Source organism: Phoenix dactylifera, chromosome 4, assembly GCF_051530095.1.
Source record: "Phoenix dactylifera cultivar Ajwa chromosome 4, Ajwa_hap1_PhDact_Kaust_v1.1, whole genome shotgun sequence".
Lineage (NCBI taxonomy): Eukaryota > Viridiplantae > Streptophyta > Magnoliopsida > Arecales > Arecaceae > Phoenix > Phoenix dactylifera.
The window spans coordinates 41625193-41652377 of record NC_143193.1 but is presented as its reverse complement, the minus strand read 5'-3'; the positions used below and the strand labels follow the sequence as shown (position 1 = coordinate 41652377).

The 27185-nt window shown below is 39.6% G+C and overlaps 1 protein-coding gene across 1 annotated transcript; it reads left to right on the top strand.

Moving 5' to 3' along the window:
* Positions 1–6256: 6256 nt before the first annotated feature.
* Positions 6257–25004, top strand: LOC103717562 (protein DEHYDRATION-INDUCED 19 homolog 6-like). The gene is made up of 5 exons (XM_039133852.3): positions 6257–6470; positions 16119–16234; positions 20848–20925; positions 21014–21249; positions 24701–25004. Exons 1-5 carry the CDS (start codon positions 6383–6385, stop codon positions 24801–24803), a joined length of 621 nt encoding a protein of 206 aa, XP_038989780.2. The 5' UTR covers positions 6257–6382; the 3' UTR covers positions 24804–25004.
* Positions 25005–27185: the final 2181 nt, after the last annotated feature.

The following is a 27185-nucleotide window of genomic DNA, read 5'->3' as shown; positions in this document are numbered from 1 at the left end:
ATGATGAATCCCACACCTTTGCAACTTCCATCCTCAGCTGCGCTACCATCGAAGTTCACCTTGAGAAAAGCAGAAGGTGGGGGCACCCAAGAGGCGAGTACAGTCCTAGATGTTGCAAGAGTAGAATGGGAGCCCCAGATGTTCCTGACTAACCCAGTAGGTGAAGCCTTGATGATGCCGGTGATCTTCGCAGCAGGTAGTAGTGCTCGGCCCGCCACCACCCTCGGGTGAGGGCTGTCGCTCTCAAAAACTCGTGCATTCCTATCTAGCCAGCAATGGTAGGCCAGGTAAGCATCACGAGTCCCTCTCTCTTTTCATCTGGACCCCTAAGTCGAGGCCTCCAGATGCCGCAGGAACTTCTCGATGGATGCCCACATCTACCACTGGTCGGGATGGGTCGAGGCACATCTCCATATCTGACTGGATCTCGGGCATCCGAAGAGAGCATGGTAAATGGATTCCTCCATCACCTGACAAGTCACATAGCCAGCAAGAATCTTCACTCTCCGCCGCACCAGCACCCCTTTGGTAGGTAAGCACCCCCTGGCCACCTTTCAAAGGAACAAAGCAATACGAGGGTGGATGTGCATCTTCCATATCTAGCTGCCATCAATCTGCCACATTGAAGGCCCTCTGACCATCCTCGAGAGGTCCCAGGCACTCACTGTCGTCCTCCCAATCCTGTTTCACACCCTTCTGTCCGCCGATTCCCCCTCTGGGATCGGCAGAGCTAGAATCCATTCAATAAGCTGCTCCCTGAACATCCACCTGATGAGGTCCTCATCCAACCTCCTCTCCCTTTGGGCAAACAAGTCACACACTCTGCGGCCCTCCAGCCAACTATGGTCAATTATGGTGGGCCAGCCCTATAGTGCCACCTCGGATAGCCACCTCCTCTAGAATGCTAATTGTCCGACCATCCCCGATCTCCCATCTGATCATCGGTAGCACCCTCGGGACGCAAGCGTAGATCTCTCTCCGGTTTCAGGAGAAACCTGACTGCCAATTTGGTCGCAAATATCTCCCTGCGCTCGATCAGAGAATGAACTCCCAACCCTCCCTTGCTGGTTGGCTGACATATGGTCTCCCAGGCCAATAGGTGAACGCCCTCTCTATCTCCCTGCCGTCCCCAAATGAAGCTACGAAACAACCTTTCCCATCCTTGAATCGCTGCAAGGGGAACTAGGGTGTTGATAGCAAGTAAATGAAGATGGAACTCAATACTGACCGTACTAGAGTGACTCTATCCATCATCAACAGAGCACCAGCCTGCCAACTCTCCAATCTACGTCTGATGCTTAGCTCCATAGATGTGTACTCCCCCCTACGCAGACGCTGCCTACAATGTCTATTACATCCGAAGTCTATTTATACATAAAAAATTTGGATGGTATAAGTTCCGTATACAATGTCTTTTTAGAGCATATTTTTCATTAAATTACATAATTTTCTGAGATCTATAACATCATAACCTATGTTAAGGCCTATCAGGCTCCGGTTGATGATCTTGTTTGGAGGTTAGTTAGGCTTCTAAAATGTCCTGTCTAACCATTTATCAATTTTCGAAAAATTTTGGCCGTCCACATCTTCCTATTCAGAAGGAAATGGGTGAGACAGTAGAAGATAAAGTTGATGTGTCAGGCCAGATTCAACTCTAGAGAAATTTTAGTTTTTTTATAATTTATTTTGTAAGTTATAGCTATCTCGAGAAAGATACGAGCTCTTCAAAGAAAGAGAGTAATCTGATCAGGATTTTGTAAAGGCAGTCCTTACTAATTCACTAACACTTGAATTGAAGTCAATCGCATTAATCAAGAGTAAATTACTGCTAGGAGAATTTTTGGACTATTTCTCTCATTGACAAAACTTACATGATAACATACAGCCAAACCACACTACCTCTATTTCGGACTTCTATCTATGCTAGTATGGAAACATTCACAATACAAGTTCAATTAGCTTTTAACATTGGTCCTTTTGAAGTTCATTGTCAAGCTGACAATCTTAAACTTTAACAATGTTTTTCTGATTTGCAACTTTCTCGTTGTTCTCTGGCTCCTCTACAAGCATGAGAACAGACAATAAAAATGATCATAGAATGAGGAATCAATGGTATCATACTTCTACCAAAAAAAAAGGTATCATGTTTTCTTAGATAAAAATATGACACATAAATGATCATCTAGAACAGAGGGGGCTCAGTTCGAATCGGCTAAGCCCAAAACCTAGCTGACCCACCAATTGTTCAGCTTTGCTTGGCCCGAACCCAACAACCAATAAACAGGAGCTGTATCTTCCGCGCGAAAGAAGGGTTCATCTTCCTTCATGCAAATCCACTGTTGTATCGGGGTGTGATTTAACGGCGAACATCGTAAAAGAAGATCAATCATTTTTTTTGCATGAAAAATACAAACCGAACCCTAATGTATTTCTTGCATGAAAAAAGGAATCAAACTTCTTTTTCGCAAATCTACTATTAGATTGCACAATGATTATTTTAAAATCTATGCAGACGGATAAGTCAAAGAATTCGGAATGCTTTGAGTCTATTCTGGGTACGACATAATGGTCAGTATGGCGAAAGAAGATCAATAAAGATATTACCCAAACCCCCAACCAATGGAGTTTAACACTTTTTTCCTTTCATTTTAAGAATTGATGGTCAGAGTATCTAGACACTCCCTATCCTGGCACCCCAATGCTTTTTGACAGAGCTAAGCAAAAATAAATCATCATCTTTATGCATCTGGCTTCCTTAGTGGAGACCTTTTATGCAAAGGTCCCAACGAAGGCCGAGAAGGTTATGATGGAAAGAACGAAAGGTGAGTCAGCTCTCTGTCACCTTTGCAGCAATCCCTTATAATGAAACCTTCAGCTCTGCCTACTTTATATCATCCCTTCCCATCCATGTGCGCATGTGCTACTATCCCCCACCACCAAAAATTTAATCCAATAACAATAGGAAACACCTAATGCTAACCCATTTGGAAGCCCTAAAACTGCAAATTTCTAAAACTACAATTAGTAAGAACAATAAAAAGCAAAATATTTGTAGATTTTTTCAGGTTCCGATTGTATCTTTTGCCCAAAAAAAAAAAAAAAAGATTGATCTTCTTTTACGACATCAACCGTCAGATCACATCCTGCACAGATCTCAAAGCACTCAATCACTTCCTTCCATCTACCTGCGCAATCTCAAAGCAATCATTTGGCGATCCAAGGGTTGATATCGTAAAAGAAGGGGAATCATTTTTTCATCCCCCTTGTAATGGCAAGTTTTAGATGGAGATGAAGAATAAAAAATAGTAACAACCGTACCACTTAAAACTAAAACAACATGATTGGTTCCCAATTTGTAAAGGTTTTCTTACTAATCCATGAATAATTTGTGAGTTAGTCATCCAAACCTGTTAATAATTTGACAATAGATGACAAGAATTTTCTGTTGTTTCTTGTAGGTCATTGGAAAATAAAGAAATAGTTGATATACAACGATAATTATTATTTTCGAAATATAGCCTCTATTTATCCTATTTCTTTCAACATCCTATTGAGTGACTGCCGATAAATTTGTTTTCCATGTGTAATTCAGAAAAGTTTCCTTTACTTGAAAAAAAAAAAAAATCTATTACACTAACTACGAGTAGATCCATTGGCTTGAGACATGAATCATTCTGTGTCTAAAGCTAGTCACGAGAGGCTATATTTTTGAGATGTGAGACATGAAGTTGAGTTCTGTGTGGCATCAGTGAAGATTAATTATATAAATTTAAAACAAATAATTAAATAATGGTTGTTGTTGTAACTCCTTTTCATGTCTGTAATTTTCGCAGTTGGGGTTGATCTAAACATTCAAATATAAAAAACTGGAGGTAGTCATCTCAGACATTCTTCTTCTGATCAGTCGCATGTTCAATGAAATGTTGAAGTGGGCAGGGTCGTCCTTTTAATAATGGCACCTCTTTTGTCCCCCAAACTTTCCGAGTCATTTATGTGCATTTGATGACATCGATGTGTCTAATTAAATATGCCTTTCCAAAACGCTTTCTCTAATGCCATCTCCTTTGCCGCTTAAACTTTATACACCATTCATCTGCCTTTAGTGACATAGTTCTTACTTTAATATGGCTTCATTGTCTGACGCTACGTGGACAAAAGCATGAGCAAGTGTCACCTCAGCTGGCAATTGGATGAACCGACAAAAGTTACATAAAATATCAAATATTTTTTTTAAATATACAAAATTATTTGAATACTTTTTTAAAGTTACTATTTGTATATATATATTCATATAATACTTGTTTTGCATGTATACATATCTTTCTTTTTGTTTTTGCATATGTACTAATACTATCTAATGTTGTTAAAACGTAAGCAATTTAAAATTAAAATAACTAAAATATTTTTATGACTAGATATATAAAAAGTAAACTTTAAGAGAATGTATCTACAAATAGCAAGTTTATAAGGATATTTATGTAATTTTACATATTTAGGAATGTATACACTCAAAAAAATTTATTAAAAAAAAAAACAAATCTTGGATGAGACTTGCAAAGTCTTTCATAATTTGATCAAATCAACAAGTTAAAAAAAAGTCAAGTAACATTATTAATTTTTCTTTGTTTATGATCTTAAGTTGGTCAAGTTGGAATACTGGAGGACCATTTTGGTAATTATAATCTTTCATTTGATTTTGATGTTAATTATTATAATTAAGTTTATAACATCTATATATTTTTCATTATTTTTGAAGCATTAAAATATATTAAATTTAAATTAATTGCAAATGTTTAGATCAGCGAAATGGCTTTTAGTGATTTTTTTACAATGAGTTGCTCCTTTATTGAGGTGATAGTTTTACAACGATATCATGATTTCTTCTATAAAAATTGATGTCAACATGGGATCATGCGGTGTGATAATAATAAAATGTCAACCTCTTTACAAATAGAAAATAACGTATTTTTGGGCAAAATGTTTTGAATTAAAAAATAACGTTTCCCAAAAATTTTTCCTACAAATCTAAGTATAAATCAAGTAATTATATGAACAAATAACATGCATCTGGCATTTTGAATTTGTATATCATCTGTCTCATACTTGGAACTAGAGGCAAAATTGCCTGGAGACCCTTAGATGTGTATCATTCTGCAAAATAAATAAATCCAATCCTCTCTTGCAAAATCAATAATTAATATATTTCTATGCAGATATTGCTTAAAATTAATAAAAAGCCGAAGCATTTGGATGACCTGGTGATAGCTTTACTAGCTCCTTCAAAGTTTCTGAGTGAACTCAACCAAGCAAAACAATTCAAACTTCAAGTAAGAATGCTTACATACTAAAATTGCAAATAGGGTGGGCTTAGCTTTGTCTTTCATACATTGTTAGAAAAGATAATCCAACGCACATCAGTCTAAAAAAGACTTTGATGGCAGCAACATGATCAAAATTTTTATTTAAAAATATTTTCATGATGTTTGGCATTAAGTAAGCTTTCCAACACATCTTGAATTATGCAAAACAGAGTTTGGATGAGAATGTTATTAATGATTTATCGAAAACATATCAGTGCTGATGAAGAAATTATGAAATACCATTTTTATGGTCCGATGATTTTTCTTTTATTTTTGTCCAAATTTTTATATTTCTTTCCTCTAGAAACATGTTTCTTTTATTTTTCTCCACCGTACAATTGCCTTTTTTTTATAGCTCTTTATCAATATTACTCTCTTTATTTTATTTAGTAAAGTTGTATTTTATAGGAACCAGGAAAGCTTATTAGTTTAAGAAGATCTCGTCCATAAATAGTCCCTGGCTATATTCTTAATCATCAACAAAGTAATTAAACCTCTTCTTCAATTCCTTACTTGGAATAAACCTTCAACAAGTTGGTATGAGGTCTATCACTTATCCTATCTTTAAGTTTATTTTCTGCTTTTTAGTTCAAGTTTTTGTTATGTTATTTTGATATCGCTTGCTTACGTGACTACCTGGTTTACTAAAATTCAAAAGGTTTCGGTTCTTAAAAAAATAAAGGAAAAATGGAGTGAATCTTTCTTGAAAATTAGGTAATTAAGAAGATAGTTTTCTACAAATTCCCTAAATAAAATAATAGGAACATGTTCCTCTACGTTACCAGGTGAAGGAAATACAGCCGATGCCTGGTTATTTCTAGAAGAAAACAGGAAAGGTGTGTAAAGTGAAAGGTAGACCGTAGACTACGTAGTTTTAAAGGAAAAAGACGCGACTCCCCGGTGGAGCTGTTAAGAAAGACCTCTGCTTAGTGACCAGGAGAGCTTGCAAGAACCACCTTTCTGAGTGTCTCTCCTTTCTCTGAATCTTTTACTTGGCTCGCGGAGATTGAAACCGAGCTGCCATGGACGTAGAGGAGCTCTCTGGTTTCAGGCTCCCCTCAGGCTGGCATCGATCCTCTTCTGCTATGGAATCATCTAGCCTCCACTCAGGTTTATTACTCTCTCGCTCCCCCCCCTCTCTCTCTAGAAGAAAAATTTCACCTTGGAGATGGTTTCTTTCTATCCTTAGATGAATTTCTTATATATTCGTTTGTTAGCTGAATTGTGCCCTTGGGTTCAGTTTATCCAGTAATTTCTTGAGTTTTTTTTTTTTTTGCATTAGTTTTTTCATTGATTTGTTTCTTTTTACTGTTTCATATCTTGCTGTTTTATTTCTAGTTTCTTTGGGGTTCTTCTGGATGCCTTCTCCGGTCTTTGTCTAATTGTAATGTTTGTCCAATATCTCTAACTTTCTATTCTGATGATTATATTCGTCAGTTCTTATATCATGTCCTTGGTTGAACTGGATCGTTCTTTTTAAAATTTCAGATGCTATTTCTCTTTGAGCTTGAAGTTCTAAAAAAGCCATTTTTCTTGTGGACTAAGTGATGGTTGACTAGCCGTTGTTCAGATTGTTGTTAATCGACTAATATATATACTTCTCAAAAAAATAAGATATTACCCGAGCTCATCTCTGTCGCTGCGTTGTATGCAATCATGAATATATATAAGCATGATCTTGGCTGCGTGTATGATTTTGCCCCTCACCTTTTTCTTTTCTTTCTTTTAGATAATATATTTTTCTTTTGGAAAGCAGGGATTGATGATTTTGTAACAGGGGTTACTTCCAATTTGCTTTGTAACTTAAGGTTGGAGACCGATATTATATATATCATTTCTTTAGGAGAAAACAACACATAGTTTCCAAGTTCATGCTTGTTGCCTAATGCTCTCAATGTTTATACTAGGATAGGGGCTTATATGCTTAATGCTCTCAACGTTTATATGAAACTGGCTGGAACAAATGGAGATTAATACATAAAAGTCAGAGCAAGAGAAATCAATGGATCTTATGATGGATTATTCCTAATTGATTTGATATAAGGTGCACAAGGATTCATATATTTGTGAAACATGGAAAAGGAGTAAAATACAAAAGAAAAAAAAGAGAAATTTTTTTCTGCTAATTTTGTACTTAAGAGCTCTAGTGAGAATCTGTCTCTGAATTAAGGTAAATAATGCTCAATTAGTAGGCCAACAGGGCTTGGGTCCAGTGTTTGGCATTTCATGCTCAAAAAAAAAAAGAAAAAAGAGAAAAAAGAAGTAACCCATTTTGAGTTCACTAGACCCTTTCTACTTTCTTACCATTTAATTCCCTATTCTCACAGAAAACCTGTTGGCTGTTGGTTAACACCCCCAAGCTCATCCATTGATGCTAAGACTTCTTCATGGCCTTTGTGAGAAAACAAGCTCAACTATGGGATGTTGGAGGTAATTCAAAATAAATCAAAAAAATCAGAAACTATGAATGAGGATTGTTGCCGCAGAATCTGGTCTGACTATGGAGATTTGGAGGGTGCCCGTTAATTTGCAGAGAAATGCTGATTTGTACACAAAGAAAGAAGAGAGGCTCGCCGGATTGGCGGAGGCCGGGCCCTCCGATGCCTAAGTCAGAGAGGGCTTTAGAATAGCAATAGGAAATAGAAAATATGAAGGAAAATATTAGTGCAGAGTATTATCTTCTTCTAGTTGGAGTGCTCTGGTCGGCCTTCTTAACTTGGCCTCGGCCTCTGTCTTCACCTCAGCCTGAGACTTGACCTCGGCCTTGGGCTTCACCTCGGCCTTGGGCAACTCATAGGCCCACTAGCCTGCCAAAAAGAAAAAGGGCAGAATAATAGACAAGGGGTTGAGAGTCTCTTACCATAAGAGCTTTGAGGTATGAGAGCCCCTAGCTATGAGAGCTCCTGGCTATAGGAGCCCCTCTTTTGGGATCCTTTGGCCCTCATTATATAGGTGTGGGAGTAAAAACTGTAGTCGCCTATGTTACCGCTAAGTCCCGGACTGAGGTCAGAACGTGGCTCAGATGACCCCAAGGTCGGCCAAAGGCGAGCTGAGTAGGCTGGTCGAGTTGTCGAGCATCGGTCTTCTCTGGAGACGGCCTGCGAGAGATCCATTTGTTGGAAAGTTTTCGGTAGGGACCCTCCGATGCTTAAGTTAGGATAGAGAGAAAATAGTGGAAGAAAGAAAGCTTCAGCAAAGGGTGGTCTCTGTGAGTGGATGAATGTTATACCTAAGGTCCCCTGGACCGACCCTTTATATGGGGGGCCTGTTTTGTCGTTTACCTGGACTGACGTTGCATACAATGATGACTAGGCAATGGCTGATAGTACGACCACTCCATAGGAGCTAGTCTGTATGAGCGGTGTACAGTACTGACTGCGCGTCGAATGCAGAGCTGTCGCAATAGCCAGTTGCTGTCATATCAACCCATTGTTGGGACTGCCAGTCCTTGTCGGCACGTGTTGATTGGATCCTCGGCTGATGGCTCATTTACTGGGCCGAAGTTGTTTACCTCGGTTTATACTGAGGTCGGCATGATCTGAGATCGAGGCATCCAATATTTTCTCCATCAGTTGTCTCCCACTTTTGAGGCTGAATAGCATCCCAATTTAGGCGATATAAGTCATGTTGTCATCTCGATCGAGGAAGGAGCTTTTGTGAGGAAGCCCTGAAAGCGTCGGTGGCGAAGGTGGGCGATGGAGATAGCAATGAAAATGAAGCCCTTTTCTTTTCGCTGTGTGAACCAAGCTTAGTAAGCCTTTTGTTTTGTTCGGCCTCTGTCAAGATTAGTGTAAAAATTCGCAACTTAATGAAAGTTTGGCCTCTAGTTTCGGTCTTTGCTTCTGTTGTTTGTCCTTTGTCGGAGTTTAGGTCATTGCTCCGAGCTTTGACCTTTCATTGTAGTCCTTTTTGGCTCGATTTCTGACTTCAGCCTGTCTTGGGCTTCTCGATCGATTTTTCTGGAGTTTATCCCTTCAAGAGTTCTAAGTGAGGAGGTCCCAGGTCGGCTTGGGGGGTCTTCTTTCATCCTTGGACCATGGTCCCAAAGGCATCCATGGATTGAGACTCGGGGAGGAGTTCCGAGTGGCCTCAGTCCTCAAAAGGTCGGCGTCTCCGTTCATCTCTAGAGTATGCTCTCGAAGGCATCTCTAGGATTGGCTACCAAAAAAAATTCGAGTGGGATTGGTCTTCAGAAGGTTAGTGCCTCCGTTCATCTACAGATTATGCTTCTGTTAGGATTCCACGCACGCCGCAGAATAATCAAAATGCAATGGAAGGGCACGCGCGAGATTCCGTTCATCACATGAACGTATTTTAAAATCGATGTTCGTAGATAGATTAGGGTTAAAAACTTTTTACATGATTAGGAAGATCAGATCTTCACCTTGTGCGGGTAGATGATCACCGCAAATTTGATGATCGTGGATTTGTTGAAGGTTCGCTTGAAGCCGCACACGCGTCCGGCCTCTACGGGTATCCACACGAGGCAGAGGACCGATCAAAACTCTCAAATCTCCCTGGGATGCTAGCTTCCTTGCAGAGATGTCTTTTGATGGCTGAAATCCTCTCCTTTGAATCAACTCTTGATTGCCTTGAGAGAAGGAAGAAGAAGGATGGAACAAAAGGAAGAATATGAAGCCCTTTTTCAGCCTTTTATTTTCTTTGCGTTGGATCCAAAGAAGAGAGGGTGAAACGCCTCCTCTTCCTTTTATTTTGCTGGCAGCTGAAAACTCAAGAGGGAGAGGGAGGCTCACGTATTTTCTCTTGGGAGAAAAGGAAGGGGGGAGGGGCCGTACGCCCTCGTCTTTTTATCTCCTTGAAACCTAGGGTGAGCTCCTAAATTTTAGGAGCTCATCCTTATCTATAAGACAAGAGAGGAGGGGCATAGCCCCTCCTTTCTTTCTTCACGTATTGAGCCAGGGGAGGGGCGTACGCCCTTCCCTCTTATCCCTTCTTTAATTACGGTGTGGAGCTATACGCCTCACCCTCTTATCCCTTCTTTAATCATGGTGTGGAGCTCCATCCTTATCTTATCAGGCAAGAGAGGAGGGGCGTACGCCTCTCCTTTCTTTCATCCCGTAATAAGCCAAGGGAGGGGCATACACCCCTCCCTCTTTTCTCCTCTTCATGCACGCCCAACCCCCATCTCATGAGGGGCATGGGCTCCACTTGTATAGGTGTCTAATCCTCTTCAAAAGAGGATTAGGTGAACCCAATTCCTTTCTTTCATACGAGTTCTAATCTAATTAGAACCCAATTGAATCTTGGCTCAATTGAACTCTTCAATCCTAATCCAATTAGAAGTCATCTTAATCTATTAGATCAAAATTAATTAGGACTCTAAGAATCCTACTCCAAGTAGGATTCGTATTTAACAAGCCCAATTAATTAAGTTCAATTGATTCAATTAAATTGCAATTCAATTGCAATTATTCCTTTTTCAACTCACTAACTCTTAGTGGGTTACACTAATTATCAATCAAATTGATAATTATGCATTATTTGTGATTTCAAATCACAATTCAACCATCGGATCGGTCAATATCTCTAATGTGTGTGATCCATAGGTTCTATTCTGTATGGTAGTAAGATATATTATGATCTCTATCACAATAGCATTGAAAACTTCTTTCAATAGGTTGGAACAATTCCAACTCATCTCACCAGAGATCATCGATCATCAAGATAGTCCCTGTGAGTCTCACCATCCACTAGTAATACCTAGCAGCATGTAGTGGCAACTCAGTAGAATGGATGATGAATCTCTAGGTGCAGTTATCGTATAATACAGTCCTTCGATCATGGATCCCTACAGGAGGGAGGTCATGGATAACTCGTCAAACCTCATCGTCTGTCATATGTCTAGATTTATTCGACTTAAGTTCGAGAGTGAAAAACACCTTTTCCACTGTAGATACTGCCCCGACCGAGATCTTACGAACTTAGTCTTATAAATCACATAGGATCACTCTTTATCTACCAAGATCGATAGATTCCTTGTAGGTGCATATCCTACTCCTACAGTGAACCTACTGTAGCCAATCTACACCATGAGGATCCATATGGCTAGAGACCATATATACGTGCAGTCAAACTATAGCAACCTCACTGTGAATAGCCGAAGTACCGCAGGTCAAAGGACCAGTCACACTACTGCAACATCAAGTCACTGACGAGTGGATAGACATCCAAGTGACTTCTTATTTTGGTCATGCTCAATACCCTTATTCTCTAACAAGCACTTGCACTATCACTTTAGTATCCCTACACTGTGGACTCGAGACTCGTCCATCCATAAGGAAAGCGATCTGTGCACTGATCTCATCGGATCGATCACCGTCTATGTGATGATCTATCGATTAGGAGCATTTAGAAATTAATCACCAATGATACATGGCTCAAATTCTCAATTTTTGAGAATATGCATCATCTTATTAATTCTTTGGACGATTCATAGACACATACACAATATGAATGATAAAGATGTCCATTTATGAATCAATAATAATAAAGTCAAGTACAAAACTATGTCCCAGAATTAATAATGTGTCTGCCAGATTGGCTTCTAGGACATAAATCTAAGAGCTTCCGGAGGCATCTTTAGAGTTGTGTACTAGATAAAATTTGAGTGGGCTCGGTCTCAGGAGGTCAACGCCTCTATTCATATTCGGAGTGTGCTTTCGGAGGCATCTCTGGAGTTGTCTATCAGAAAAAATTTAAGTGGGCTCAGTCTTCAAGAGGTCGGCACCTCTATGCATCTCGAGTATGCTTTCAGAGGTATCTTTGGAGTTGCTTACAAGAGAAAATTCGAGTGGGCTCGATCTTTTGGGGGTCGGCGCCTCCATTCATCTCCGGAGAATGCTTTCAGAGTCATCTTTGGGGTTGCCTACGAGATAAAATCTGAGTGGGCTCGGTCTTCAAAAGGTCAGTGCCTCTATTCATCTCCAGAGTATGCTTTCAGAGGCATCTCTAGGGTTGTCTACCAGAGAAAATCCGAGTAGGCTTGGTTTTCAGGAGGTCAGTGCCTCTGTTCATCTTCGGAGTATGCTCCCAAGATATCTATGGAGTTGCCTATTAGAGAAAATCTGAGTGGGCTCAGTCTTCAGGTGGTCGACGCCTCCGTTCATCTTTGGAGTAAGCTCCCGGAGGCATCTCTGGGGTTGCTTACCAGAGAAAATCTGAGTGAGCTCGGTCTTCGGGAGATCAACACCTCCATTCAACTTCGGAGTATGCTTTTCGAGGCATCTCTGGCATTTGGCTACTAGAGAAAATCCGCGTAGGCTCGGTCTTTAGGAGGTCGGCGTCTCCATTCATCTCCAGAGCATGCTCTTGGAGGCATCTATAGGGTTGCCTATCAGAGAAAATCCAAGTGGGCTCGATCTTCAGGAAGTCAACGCCTTCATTCATCTCTAGAGCATACTTTCGGAGGCATCTCTGGGGTTGCCTACCTGAGAAATCTCGAGGGGGCTCGGTTTTAGGAGGCCCCAAGCGTCCCTGGGGTGTCTCCCTTATTGGGGTCCAAGCGTCTCGATGGGTCCTATGTTGAGTACGCTTGTCATAATTGTTCGATTTGAAAGACAAATACAACAAGAGAATTTTTATTGAAAATAAGTTTGGACTATGATGAATCTTACTTGTGGTAGATGCAAAGGGTTGTTGGAGTTCCAAGTCCGTGGGATCGGCATGCCGTTGAGGTGCTTCAGCCTATATGTTCCTGACCGTGCAGCTGCTTGCGGTGCATGGGTTGTTACAGTAGAGAGGGTCTTGGAATTTGCAGAGATTCATGGGAGGCATGTGATGCATTGTGGGCTCCTCATGCTAGTTGTTCCTCCCTTCAAGTGATGTTGATGTAGCTGGGGCTGGGCCCTTCCTCTAGCACCAATCTGTTGCTGCAGAATCCGGTCTGACTATACAGATTTGGAGGGTGCCCGTCAATCTGCAGAGAGATGCCTATCTGTACACAAAGGAAGAAGAGAAAGGCTCGTTAGATTTGCTCCGACTGGGTCCTCCGATGCCTAAGTCAGAGAGGGCTTTAGAATAGCAATAGAAAATAGAAAATATGAAATAAAAGATTAGTGTGGAGTATTGTCTTCTTTCAGTCGGAGTCCTCTGGTTAGCCTTCTTAACTTGGCCTTTTCACCTCGGTCTCGACCTTCACCTTGTCCTGGGCTTCACCTCGGCCTTGGGCTTTACCTCATCCTAGGCTTTACCTCAGCCTTGGGCTTCACCTTAGCCTTGAACTTTACCTAGGCATTGAGTTTCACCTCGGACTTGGGCTTCACCTCGGCCTTGGGCTTCACCTTGGTCTTGGGCAGCTCGTAGGCCTGCTAACCTGCCAAAAGGAAAAAGAGCGGAATAATGGACAAGAGGTTGAGAGCCTCTTACTATAAGAGCTTTGAGTTATGAAAGCCCCTAGCTATGAGAGCTTTTGGCTACGGGAGCCCCTCTTTTTGGATCCTTTGGCCCTTATAATATAGGCATGGGAGTAAAAAACTGTACCCGCCTATGTTACCGCCGAGTCCTGGATTGAGGTCGGAACGCGGCTCAGATGGCCTTAAGGTCGGCCAAAGGCGATCTGAGCAAGTTAGGCAAGTTGTCGGGCGCCGATCTTCTCCGCGGTTGGCCGGTAAGAGGTCTACTTCCTGGAGAATTTTTGGCGGTGGACTTTCCAATGCCTAAGTTAGGATAGAGAGGCATTAGTGGAAGGAAGAAAGCTTTGGTAGAGGGTGGCCTCTGTGAATTGATGAATGTCATACCTGAGGTTCCCTAGACTGCCCCTTTATATAGGAGAGCCTGTTTGGTTGATTACTTGGGCTGACATGGCGTACAATGATGGTCTGGCAATGGTTGGTAGTACGCCACGGCTTGGGAGCCAATCTACATGGACGGCGTACGGTACTGACGCATGCCGAATGCAGTGTTGTCGCAATAGCCAGCCGCTGTCACAATATCTCATTGCCAGAACTGTCAGTCCTGTCGGCACGTGTTGATTGGCTTCTCGGCTGGGGCCGAAGTTGTTCACCTTAGCTTGGACCGAGGTCGATTCAGTTCGAAGTTGAGGCATCCAATATTTTCTCCATCAAGGATCGTGTTCAAAACATAATAATATAGAGCTCAAAAGTCTTTTTGAATGTTGATTTACAAGAAAGAATAAAGGAGAACCTTGGCGGTGCCCTAAGAGCATTTTTGCCCTCTTGTGTAGAGTGGAGGGCATTAGTGCTCCCAAGGTGAGTTCCCTGTCTTAGCACAACTCCCTCTAAGCACAACATGAGCATGTGGAAGGCGATAAACTGGTCAACTCATTCAGTTGTTTAGAAATAAAGCTTTTATATATGAAAGTATGGGGAACAAATTGTAGGAAGGTGTGGCGAAGAGAGAGAATATAAGAGAAATATCAAGAAAAAAATATTGCAATTGGGAGCATCAAGAAATAGCTCAAACATGATCTGTAATTTGTGAGCACGTGGAGCTGGGCTCTATTTATAGAGTCCATTTCATGTTAACCCCAACTTAGGCTCGAATGGCTAATTATGTCCGAGCCCATTAAGGCTGTAATCTTGGGGGTCATGTTGTTGGCCCGCGGGGTGTTGCGGTCCCAAACCTCGTGCCAAGGATTTGCCGAGGGAGATGGGATGGTTGTCGTGGGACTGTCTTTGGGCGGGTAACGCAACTATCCTACTCTAGCCCAAGTCTAAGGCCTAATCTCTAAACCGAAAATAGGCACAAGTGCCTCCCAAACCTTGCGGCCGACTCCCTAAGGGACTTACAACTCAAATGAGCAAATACAATGATCAAAGATATGCTGTAAGACTCTCTTATGCAGTGAATTTGGCCCGAGCCTTGGCCTTGGCCAAGGTCGGCCTCAGTTGAGCCGACATGAATTTGGCTCGGCGGGCTGGGGGTCTCATCACATGTGTAGATATAGCTGTTAGCTCAATAACACTACCCAAAATCAATCAAAAATGGCAGCAGCCAAAAAAGATAGGCTATCCAAATGTTTGTGGTTTGTTTGTGGTATAGCTCATGGTTGTGACATATCATGAGTGTGCATGGTGGAGCCATGCATGTGCGTGTGCATGTGAGCTAACATGCCTACAGGCCCACTTATCCAACTATAGTCTACTAATTTGGGAATTAATAAATGCAACTTCACTTGCACTAATTCTTCTATTATGCGACTACAGGTTTTAAACAACAAGTTGAACTATTAAAAGCTTTAAAGTTTGAACTTTGCCGACCAAAAATCAGGAAAATGGTTTAACATTATTTTAACATTAAGCATCATTTAACAAGGGATTCATTTTAATCTCTTTAGATTCGAACTATCTCTTTAAGATGCCACCAAAGTGAGGCATTGTTCTATTTTATTCTTGACTACAATTTCCAATTTCCTAAAATAGTTACTTTTGGCACAGGAAATTTGGTCGTATATTCCAACTATTGACCTATTTTAAGATTTAATTGCATATGTTATGCAATTTCTTGGATGCATGAGTTCAATTTTTCTCTGTCATAAGTTGGCTTGTATATTAATTGATGCATTCTGATCACATGGCCTAAAGATTGTAAGCAGTGCTTTAATATTGTGGAATGATCTACTGTACCTTCGCAGAAGCAACAACCCCATAACTTTCATATTATTAAAGCTGCATAATGGCTAGTTATTGGACTGTTGTAATGGCCTTTCGACACTCTGATACATAATACCAGATATTTTGTGAAATCTAACAGAAGCACATTTGACATTGGATTATGCAGGCAGAGATGATGATACCTGGGAATATTTTCCATGCCCCTTCTGCTATGTTGATGTCCAAATTCTTTCTCTCTGTAACCATTTACAGGAGGAGCACTGCTTTGACATGAAAAATATGGTATGAAAATGTTAATCCATATCAAATATCTGCAATTTTTTTGGTTTTATTTAAGGAATTACTTCAATCTTTTCTTGCAATGAAAAATTAGTTTTCTACTAGAACCGATTAAGAAAAGCATTCAGAAGAATGATATAATTCAACAACCTATCATTGGCTGAAATGGTCAGTCATTTGGATGGCGGACTTCTACACCATACAATTTTTATCAAGAATTAAGAAAAGACTACCCAGTTTGGGTTTAGAAGGTTCTGATGTTTTCCATTGTTGAATAAAAGTTAATATTCTCTTTAAATCATATTTTTGTTTTTCTGACAAATTTAACAAGTATTATTTCCATCAGTGGTTATTTGTTCTCAGCTTCTCATCCCTTACTATAGTAGGTAACCTAAGTCGTTTACCACCCAAACACCATTGTCTACATGTGATGAATTGAAAAAATTAAAATGAAAGAACCATATTCTGTTATGCGAATATAACACATATAAGTATTACAACATTTTTCAAGTATTAGGAACTGCATATTTCGAGCAGCATTTTTTTTTTTCTTTAAACAGTGTTTTTCTGTTATTTCCATAATGGTTGAACGGTCTTATTTTCTTGGTTTGAGCATAAATCCATTGGTTGTCATGGGAATTATTTGAAGGAACATTGAATCTAGTGATATGTGCAGATAAACAGCAAAAGTTCTTTGAATAATGCTAGTGGAGACTGGAGAGTCTGCAGCATGAGAGGAGGTTTTGCAATGAGAAGTTGGGTTTATATTTGGAGTCTTTGGAGATATTGAGGGTTGTTTCCATAATAGGAACCTAAGGGATGATGGCTATCAAACATAAGAACATCTTAATTCGAGATGAAGTTTGATGGTTTAAGGCACTTCTATTTATGGTAACAAAGAGAATAAGATCTATTGTTACAGCAGGATTTACACAGGGCATTGTAAGAGAACAGATCAATGATGTTAATCAATGATGGCTAGAAAGAGATTGAGTTGAAGGTGGCAAGAACTATGTGTCCATATCTTGCTGATCAAGTGTTGGACAACATGATTGATGAAGAAAAGCTTTCAAACTTCAGAGTAGTGGAGATGACTTGAGGACTAAAGTCTTGATAGCAAATTCTTTCGTAACAGGAAGTTCAACATGTTGTCGATGAAGATGCAACTCTTTTAGGAAACAACAATGCCTCCAACAAGATCATTAATTGATTGTTCAAGGTGGATGAGTAGGTGTAGGAAGTCAATTAAGCATTGTTTCTTTTGGGGTCTCTTCCTCCTTATGAGCCTCTAGTGACTATGCACCTCTAGAGGAATGGTACAATAATAATGGAGGAGACTGTGACATCTTTGTTGTCTAATAAGATGGGAAAAGTTTATGTTTGACGAGTTGCAATCAAAGGAACCATTGGCGAAGGACAAGGAATGTGGGGAATTGACTATTATGGGTAAAGTGACATGTTTTAATGCAAGAAAGACTGTCATATCAAAATATTCTGTCCCATAAGGAAAGGAGACTTTAAAAGGAAAATGATTTCAACCCAAGCAAGTGTTGCTCTGGAGGGCTCTACTGACAATAATACTAGTGTATCTATTACTCTTGTACTAATGCATGGTCTCGACTTAGGTTGTGTGTTTCGTATGTATCCACATAGGGAATGATTTGAGATATCCCAACCCTATGCCACAAGATGGTTATGATCGGAAATAACAGGTGGGAATATCAAGGTGGTAATATTCAAATCTTAACCAATGTTAGTAAAGCCCCTTGGTTGAAATGGACTTTATCTTCACTAGGTGAGTTTGATTACAAAGGTTGCAGGCAATATTTATTGAACCGATGCTAGGATGCATACAAACTGGCGTTCACTTTGGCATGGTACATTCCATACCATGCCATTTTCAGGTGTACTGAAATAGGGAGGGAGGGGGAGAGGGAGAAGGAGAGAGAGGAAGAGAGAGAGAGGGAGGTAGAGGGAGAGGAGGGAGGAAGAGAGAGAGAGAGAAAGGCTAAGGACTTGCTTGGCAAGGAGTTTTGAGAGCTCTGGATAGGGGGGGAGAGAGAGAGGGAGGGAGAAAGGGACTCACCTCAAGGGCTTTGGGAAGGGTTTTGAATAGGGCAATCAACAATTAGGGTTTTCAAACGGTGAGGGATTCAAACTGAGAGGGGGAGAGATAGAGACTCACCTCAAGTGATCGGCGAGGGTTTCGAACAGCAGAATTGTGATTAGGGCTTCGAATGACAAGGATGCCGTTTATATACTTAACCAAGGTGTGGAGCTGAGTTGATAACTACCTGGTCTGATTTAGTATGTCTCGAACTGGCCAATTTGGCATGATTCAACAATTCTTAGTTGTAGGTAAATGGTAGTAGGAAGATTTATAAAAATCAAGGGTTCAAAGGTCGTGATGGAAAGTGAAAGGTTAAAAATATTGGGTAGTTCAAGTTGAGTTGAGCAATGTTGGATCTTTTGAGGGCAAGATGGAGCATTGTCTTTGAATAAAAAAGATAGAGGAATGTCAAGGTTGTGAAACTAGGGTATGTTTAGCATCACTAGTGATATATAGAGGTTTAAAGCATTTTCATGACATTATATGCACCAATTTATTTTGTTGTAAGCAGAATAAAATTACATCCTTGGGGTAGAGAATGGAAATTGCAAGGGTTTAGATGACGATGTCGATAGGTAGTAAAAACAATGGACTCCTCTTAAAAGTGAGTGGTCGATAATGATGATAGAAATCGTAAATCTACTTGGGCTTAAAACAAGCTAAGGTCGAGAATCTTGGAAATATGTCTTTTTCAAAATTTGGAGGCGGAAACCAAAAGTTAATAGAATTTATTTGTCCAATGCACAAATGGAAATGAAAGAAGTCAAAAGTATAGTGCAAGGATATTCTCAATGTTGCTGACGAAAAAGTTGAAGTTAGCTTCAAGGTACGCACTCTCGGTATTGGCCCCGTACTGGTGCCACCTTGTCACTATGTTGGTATACTCGATACGCGGTACACCCTCCGTACCGAGTATCGGTACCCCCTCCGTACCGTATATTGATACTGAACTGGTATGGTATGGTATGCTCTATATTGTCTAGTTTGGTACAGTATGGCATACCATGGTTAGCTTTGTGTAATCAAAGGAGTGGACCTTGTGTTTAGTTAGGAAAGAAAATAAGGGAGTGATGAGTTTCTACACTTGATAGACACTGCAAGGTGGCCAATAATGCAGGTTTATTAGAAGGCAGGGGAGTGTTTCTTTCATTGGAATTCTCTCACCTCTTTTAGGATGCGTTTTAGCTATGGGTTATGTTCATATTAGTGTTGATGGTTCAGATTTTCCACTGATGGATCCCATGGTCAAAATTTTCTCCATCAATTGCTATGGGAATTGTAATTTCCCAAGTCTTCACATATTCCTCTTGTTTTAAATTCTAGAACCCTTCTCATTAGAAGAGTCCAATCACAAACACCATGAGCAGCTCCTAGTCAGCTCCAAAAAGGCCTGTGCTGCAGTGTCTCTAGCCACATATGGGTCATGGATTTGTGGGCTCTAATAACATTTGTAACAGCCTAGGACCTCACCTAGTAGAGGCTAGCCAAAAAGTTATTCCTTGAACTTGTTTAAGTTTCCCATACCTCCCCAATGTTTGGGACTAAACACATGCCTATGCTGGTCCTGTAAGAATATTTTAAAGGAACCATGGGTCTAGGGTGAGCAGAAAGAAAGCAAGGGATTTTTTGAAAGAGGCTAGAGAGGAGGCTGGGGCATGAGAAAGGCTTTGACAGCAAGAAATGGATGTTTTCTATGGAGGCTCTAGTGATCTTGAGATTTATTTCTATAAAAGAAAGAAACTGCAGAAAACTGCCATTGTACTCGTACCTTTTGTGCCTTTGATAGAAAGCAAGCAGGAAGATTTGCTGCTTCTCCTTTTCCTCTTTCATATAAAAAATATTTTTAAGAGACGCTTGCCATGCAATAGAAAAATGAAAAGTTTAGGAGGATAGAGAAATAAAGAACGAACAAGAAGAGTAGAGGGGATGGAGAGAATACTCATTCTACACTTAAGATAGATGGTTTAACCTTGTTTCACATTTTTTTCTATCTATTTATCCCTTCTATTTGAAATCATTTATGATCTATTTACTACTATAATCTTCCAAGTTTGATGATCCCAATGAAGTACTGCTCTAAGAGACTTTTCTGTTGTCTCCTCCTTATTGTGCCCATATTCTCTTAATGCCTGAGAGGAAAAACACAGAAAACATGGAAGCAGAAATAGTAGTTCCTTTCCATTCTAATCAACTTTAGATGTTTGGATGTCAGATGCTTGATAAGTACCACGCTCCCCCATTTTGAGGTTTGGTGATTTAAGATGGAAACTCTTCCTTCTTTGTTACATAATGATGTTTCTATTAAAACCTATAGGAGATCTTTACATGCAGTGAACTTAAATTATCATGGTCAGGTATTTCTTTTCAATTATCTTCACATGGTTCATCTCTAACCTTATGTCATTGGGTAATCCATACAAGCATGTTTGGTTTTCTAATTTTAATTATTATTGCACATTTCTCCTTTCTGGTATGTTTAATTATTATTGCACATTTCTCCATTCAGGTATGCCCTGTTTGTGCAGCCAATCCAGGGAAGGATATGATTGAGCATTTTATAGTGCAGCATTCAGAATTGCTGAAGGTATCATACAAATGCCTAATCTAATTGTTAAGAAGGAAAATCAGTATCTGTGCATGCATTTGAATTTTCAGGCATTTCTCTTTCGCAGAGGAGGAAGTCCCAGAAAACAAGTGTATGGACTAATAATTCCTCTATGGTAGAAAAGGAACCATATGATGTTTGCTCCTTTCAAGTGGCCTCAGCGAACTGCCAGGGTGAAGCTCCACCTGATTCTGCTCCTGATCCACTACTCTTGTCATTTATTTGCAGTATAACTTCCCCAAATATGAATTCTCCAGAAGAAGACTCTGCTGATGTTGGACCTACCTCTTTACATGGTCAAAGGTATTTTCTTCCTAATTTATATTTAATCAGGAAGATATTGAGCTCCTGGAATGTGGGCAAGTCATAAATTTAAAAGGAATATTTTCCACATATATGGTGCATTTATTAATTTATTTTATAATAAATACATTATGTTAATGTCATAATTTAGGGTGAATGACATTGTAATCCTTGTACCACTTAATGCATGCACTGATTTCTGTGGTCAGAAATGCCTGTTTCTATGGCAACAGAGGTATGTGCAAGGAAGAGCTGGGAATTGTTAAAACCAGGAAAGGAACTCCATGAGCCTATATATAGCTTGAACATATGTTAGTATTTTATTCTATTCCAAGCATTCATTGGACGACATATATCTTTTTCTGTTGACATAAGGCTTATTAAAGCTAGGAAGGGGAAGGTCCTCCAAGAACTGATAGTGAGGGTTCAGGATCACTTTTAGTATGAAAAACCTCTTGTTATGATGCTTTATAGTTCTTACTTGCAAAGATAAATGGAATGTAGAGAGCCTGGTTAAAAAGATATAATGTCTGAGTCAGTCTGACAATATGCTAAGTGGTAGACTCAAAACATCGCCTTCACCTTAGTCTCTATCCAATTTGCTCCATGAAAGTATATGGACTTCATCATTGGTCTTGAAGACTTCGAAGAATTTAACTCTGCCTTCATGGTGGCAGATAGATTCTCTCTGAACTAGCCTGTGCATGAAAGTATGGAAAGCTAGTCGAAATGGAAACCACACACATGTAACTCAAGTATACGGCTGGCTAGCCTGTGCTTGTTTTACTTTGCTTTCATGTACCTGCATGGCATGGCAGGCCGAGCCAGGCCGCACATAGGCGTTTGGCCCAAAAACCCACAGGTCCAGCTAGGCTCCACTAGTTGAAGAAGGTACAAATGCAAGGTGGCCTTGCATTTACACTTCCTTTGTAAGACTAAATAAATGAACAAAAGAGTCCCAAAGGTTTAATTTTTTGATCTTTCCTGCTTGATTTGGCATTCCGTCAGATGGCAAACACTGAAAAGGCCCTACAAAATCAGGAGAAAAAATAGAAAATTATTAATTAATTCATGATTATATAACAAGATATTGTAAAGTCATTGTAACAATCTAGGATACAAAAATGCGAGCCGGAAGATGTTGTTTGGGCTCCTTGGCCCTGTATGAGTACCCAAGATCTACTTAGGGCATAGCTGATGTGGGACTAAACATATGCCCACATAGGTCTTGTAGTCATAATAACTTATAAACAATTATTAAAATCTAATATCTAAAGTTTCTTTAAATAATTTCAGTAATTAATGTGTAGTAGAGAGTAGGTAGGGCTTGGGTTTGGTATTGCAATATGAGGAATCTTGTAGGAACCTTAGAAGCGTAATGCTTCTGTCATAGTTTATGGGGTCCCTGTTGGAGCTCATTCATGACAAATTAGAAAATAATATGACTGAAATTTTTGTTTTAGAGCTTATAAATTAATATTGATGAAGTTAGTTTTATTATCATAAAGGTTGAAATAGGCAAACTTGGGGCATGCGAGCCTGCTAGGCATTATCCAATGAGTGTTATTGCCTCTCTCGTATCGTGTGCATGGGTGCTAATGCTCCCAAGGCAAGCTCAGCTCTTCCTTGGCGCAGCACTAGCACCTGAAAGGCTATGGCCTGTTCAACTCTTTTAGTTGCCCCAAATAAACTTTCAGAATGATGCAAAAATATGGGAAAAATAGGAAAACAAAATATGAGTAGAAGTGGGAGAAACATGTTAAGAAAGCTATCTGCAGGGAGTTTTTTAGGAGAGAATAGAGCTATCCGGTCTCTATACAAAGAATACATGGACTTGGGCTCTAGTTTATATAGTCTAGGTAATTTCCAAAACAAGCTCCAACGGCTAGTCACAAATAAGTGGTTTAAGGCTGCAATAAGCAATTGGAGATTATGTTAATGGCTAGCTCTGGAGATAAAGCCTCATAATGGCTAGCACAATGACACTCCCCTTAACTTGTGAGATTAAGCAAGAAGAAATCTCAAGTAAATCTTGCAGGCATGGTATGCTGTACCGGTCGGTACTGATCGGGACCGGGCGTATCGTATCCGTACCGATGGATACCGGTATCGGTACGCCAGTGTCGGTATGCCTAACGTACCGCGTACCGTACCGTACCGACACTCGGTATGGATACCGGTATCGGTACGCCAGTGTCGGTATGCCTAACGTACCGCGTACCGTACCGTACCGACACTCGGTACGCCTATGCTAGTGCGGCACCGGTACGGGGTTTGGTACCGGTATGGCGAACCTTGCTTGCAGGTAAGGGAAGATAAATACTCCAAAAATCATGCAACCTGGCCCAGCATAGCGATAGTACAGTCGGCCGAGCTGAGCCAAGCATGAGCACATGTGCATGCATGATAAAAGACCCATAGACCCAATATTTCAATTAAATCTACTAGTTGGATGTCGATAATGCAATTTCACTTGAATTAATTCTTCCAATGTGGGAATAAAGTTTTAAAAGAACAAGCAAGAAGTACAATGGCTTTAATTGTTGAACTTTTCCAACCAAAAATAAGGAAAATTTGTTGAAGTATTTCTAAAAATAAATATCATATAACTGTTCGTCAGATTTAGGGCAGAAGAAAAACGATAAGAGTGTACATACACACACACATGCGCACTATCGTAAAAACTATCAAGTATTTCTAAAAAATAAATATCATATATCTTTGGTTCTTCCATTCTAACTTGTGCAGATTCACTAGCATTATCCAATTATAAAGCATGATTGAGAATGGCGTATGATATTGAAAACATGACAGATGTCAGCAGTCATGTCCTAGAAAGAATCATTTAGCATAAGTATGTATAACCAGGTGGACCTTTGAAATTGCAATATGGTAAATGTAGAATTGCATATAGATGAGGTTGAGAATCTCTTGGCAGAAAAGTGAACTAAATGATGGAGACTGCTGACACTAAAGAAAATGGCCATCAAAGTTAACATATCAGAGAGTGATGGAAGGGCGAGTTATGGTGTGATCATGTAGAAATTAGGATTATAATACTGTATAAAAGCATGATGCTAAAGATAAAAAGAGACAATGGTTATGCCTTACATGGAGAGAACGTAGGACAGCCTTGTATGATGAAATGTGGGGTGAGGATGGAGCTTGAAGTTAGCTATAATGTGAAATGCATGTAGATAGGATACAGTTGGTGTTGAGTTTGCTTTAGAACTAGCTTAGGACTTTACAGCATGGTTGACCCGGTGAAGAAATGCTCCTCTGCCTCAATACACTTTCAAGTACCAAAACTATGGTAGCATTATTAGTGATGATTTTTCAACACTTTCCTGCTCATGCAAAACAAGACTTTGGCATTCGTTTTAGACTTGGCTTTAAGACTTCAAAGAACAGAGCTGTTGTATAAAACTTTATTTGATTGCTTCTTTCACAGCTTGGAGCCATCCATATCCCATGAAGTTCTGGAGCAGGATTATGAAGAGCAAATACAGAGAGCTGAGTTTGTCCAACAGATGCTTATATCCACCATTTTTTAAGATTCTCTCGAGTCTCCCGGTCCATTAAAATTGGTGGTCAAGCTCTTATTCGTGCTCCCACTTAAAGTTGGTCTGTGACTCATCCGGTGTACAGTCACTATTCCTGATTGTTTATGTTCCGATATAGTGTGCAATTAATTACGTCAAATATGTAACTTTAAACGTTCAGCCAAGACAACAAATGGGTGTATCAATTTCACATTTTGCATCTTGCAATGCAAAAAGAGAACTCAGCCAAACATATATTATAGTTATTGCAAGTTTCCTGACTAATAGCTGTATTCCGTCACTTTATATCTCAATGCATGCATATTTAAGATCAATTATTTTATCCTCCATATTCTCCTGCAGCTCAGAGTTGAAGCATGTTACTGGTCTATTAAATGGAGTGAATGTAATTTGAGCTACCAGTGTCAAGGAAATATGTTTCCAGCTCATTTAAGCTGTCTTCCAGATGAGCAGTCTGCAGATCTATGAACTTCTCTCGAATTATGTAAAATTTTTCCAAAAAATGAAATGCTGCTGCATTGAGTAATAACATCATCTGAAATTCTACAGAATAGAGCGTCTGTTGTGCAGTTCCTTACTCAAATTTGATTTCTACCTTCTGCTTTGACATGCTCAACACGAATAAAAACCATCCCATGCCACCATTTCATGCAAGTTAATTTGAAATGAATCCAAAATTTTCACCAAGTGAGAGATAGGTTTCTCTTCTTTCGACCTGATCGAGGTTTTACTGCTACTAATGAAAAATAAATGGCCGGCATCACACATTAAGGATAGTGGTGCAAATGGATCGGGTCGGGTCATGAGTGACTCCGATCCACTCCGTTTTCTTGTTTGGGTTCTAACTTTGGACTCAGACCGGATCCGATAGAAGATCGGGCTGGGTCAGGTCAGGTCCACCGCTAGACCCAACGGTCATTCGGGTCAGGTCGGGTCTAAAAATTTCGCTACTAGATCCACAATGGTCACCATCTTCAGCATCTAGAAATAACTAAAGGCCAAAAAGAATCACATATCTTATAGGTAATGGACAATATCAGCAATGTTATGTTAAATAATTCTAGTCAACACTCTCAAAGATGATCTATACCTCTTAATGTGCATAACCAGATCTTAATGATTTGGATGCTTCCAAACAATATGGCAAATATTATTTCAGGTCTGCAAAGCTCTAATTCTAGGACCACCTTGATTTGTGTATCTCAGTAAATGCAAAAGTAATTAATAGAAACTGAACTAATAGTCTAATACTGACCCATGTTTTTGTGGCATAGCAAAGCCACCTTTGACATTACAGAATACAGGCTATATTGGAAAAAATCATTGTAATCATGCTATGATGGCGGTCAGCATAAATTTATTACTAACAAAAAATTTCTTGCCCAATTTAATTCTTTTGCAACACGCTGAACCGGTATCGATAGTGCTGGCCTGGAGATATTAATTTATATAGTATGTTGTGAAAATATTGGCTTTGGATTGGGAGCGCCCAAGAATGAAAAGGATGTCAATTTATCCTACGTTAATTCTGATTTACGCACTCTGAAACCAAAAACTTAAGCTTGGCAGGTCAGATTGTAATGAACTTCAATATAAGCTGTTAAAGTTGTGAACTAGGCATTGGTATGGTCTCCATACCCTCCTAATAAGGAGAGGTTCCAATTCGAGTTTTGGATTCTTTCTCCTTTTCTCGCTATAAAATGATAAAAAAGAAAAAAAGAAAAGAAAAGACAGAGAAAACATAACTTACATTTAGAAGCAAGATTTAATATTTAGATGACCTGGCACATTACTTGTTTAATTTACGGAACCAATCCATCATCATTCATAACATTTCAATGCTTCACATTCTCTTTTAGAGAGAGAAAGAGAGAGAAAGAGAGGAAGGGAATGTTGCTACTAAATTGGATCCTGAATTGCAAAAATCTATATCCATATTTTAATTTTTGTAAGCAAGTATACAAGAGAAATATTGAAAAAATTTAGACAATACAAAGCACATCGATACCCCTAAAAGCCCCTCTTATAAACTAGATAAAGATGAGTATGGTAAAAGCATTGATTTAAAACATAATAGAGGTTTGATTGGATCTCTATTGTATTTAACTACAAGTAGACCTGATATCATGTTTAATATTTGCTCATGTGCTAGATATCATTATAATCTTAAAGAATCACATTTAATTGTTGTTAAAAGAAATCTTAGATATTTAAATGGAATACCGAATATAGATTTATGGTATTCAAAACAATCATTAATAAATCTAATTGGATATTCAGATACTGATTTTGCTAGTTATATAAGCATTAGTGGTACTTGCCAATTCTTAGAAGTTCATATGCTCATTCCATTGGCATCCATCTTTTTTTCTT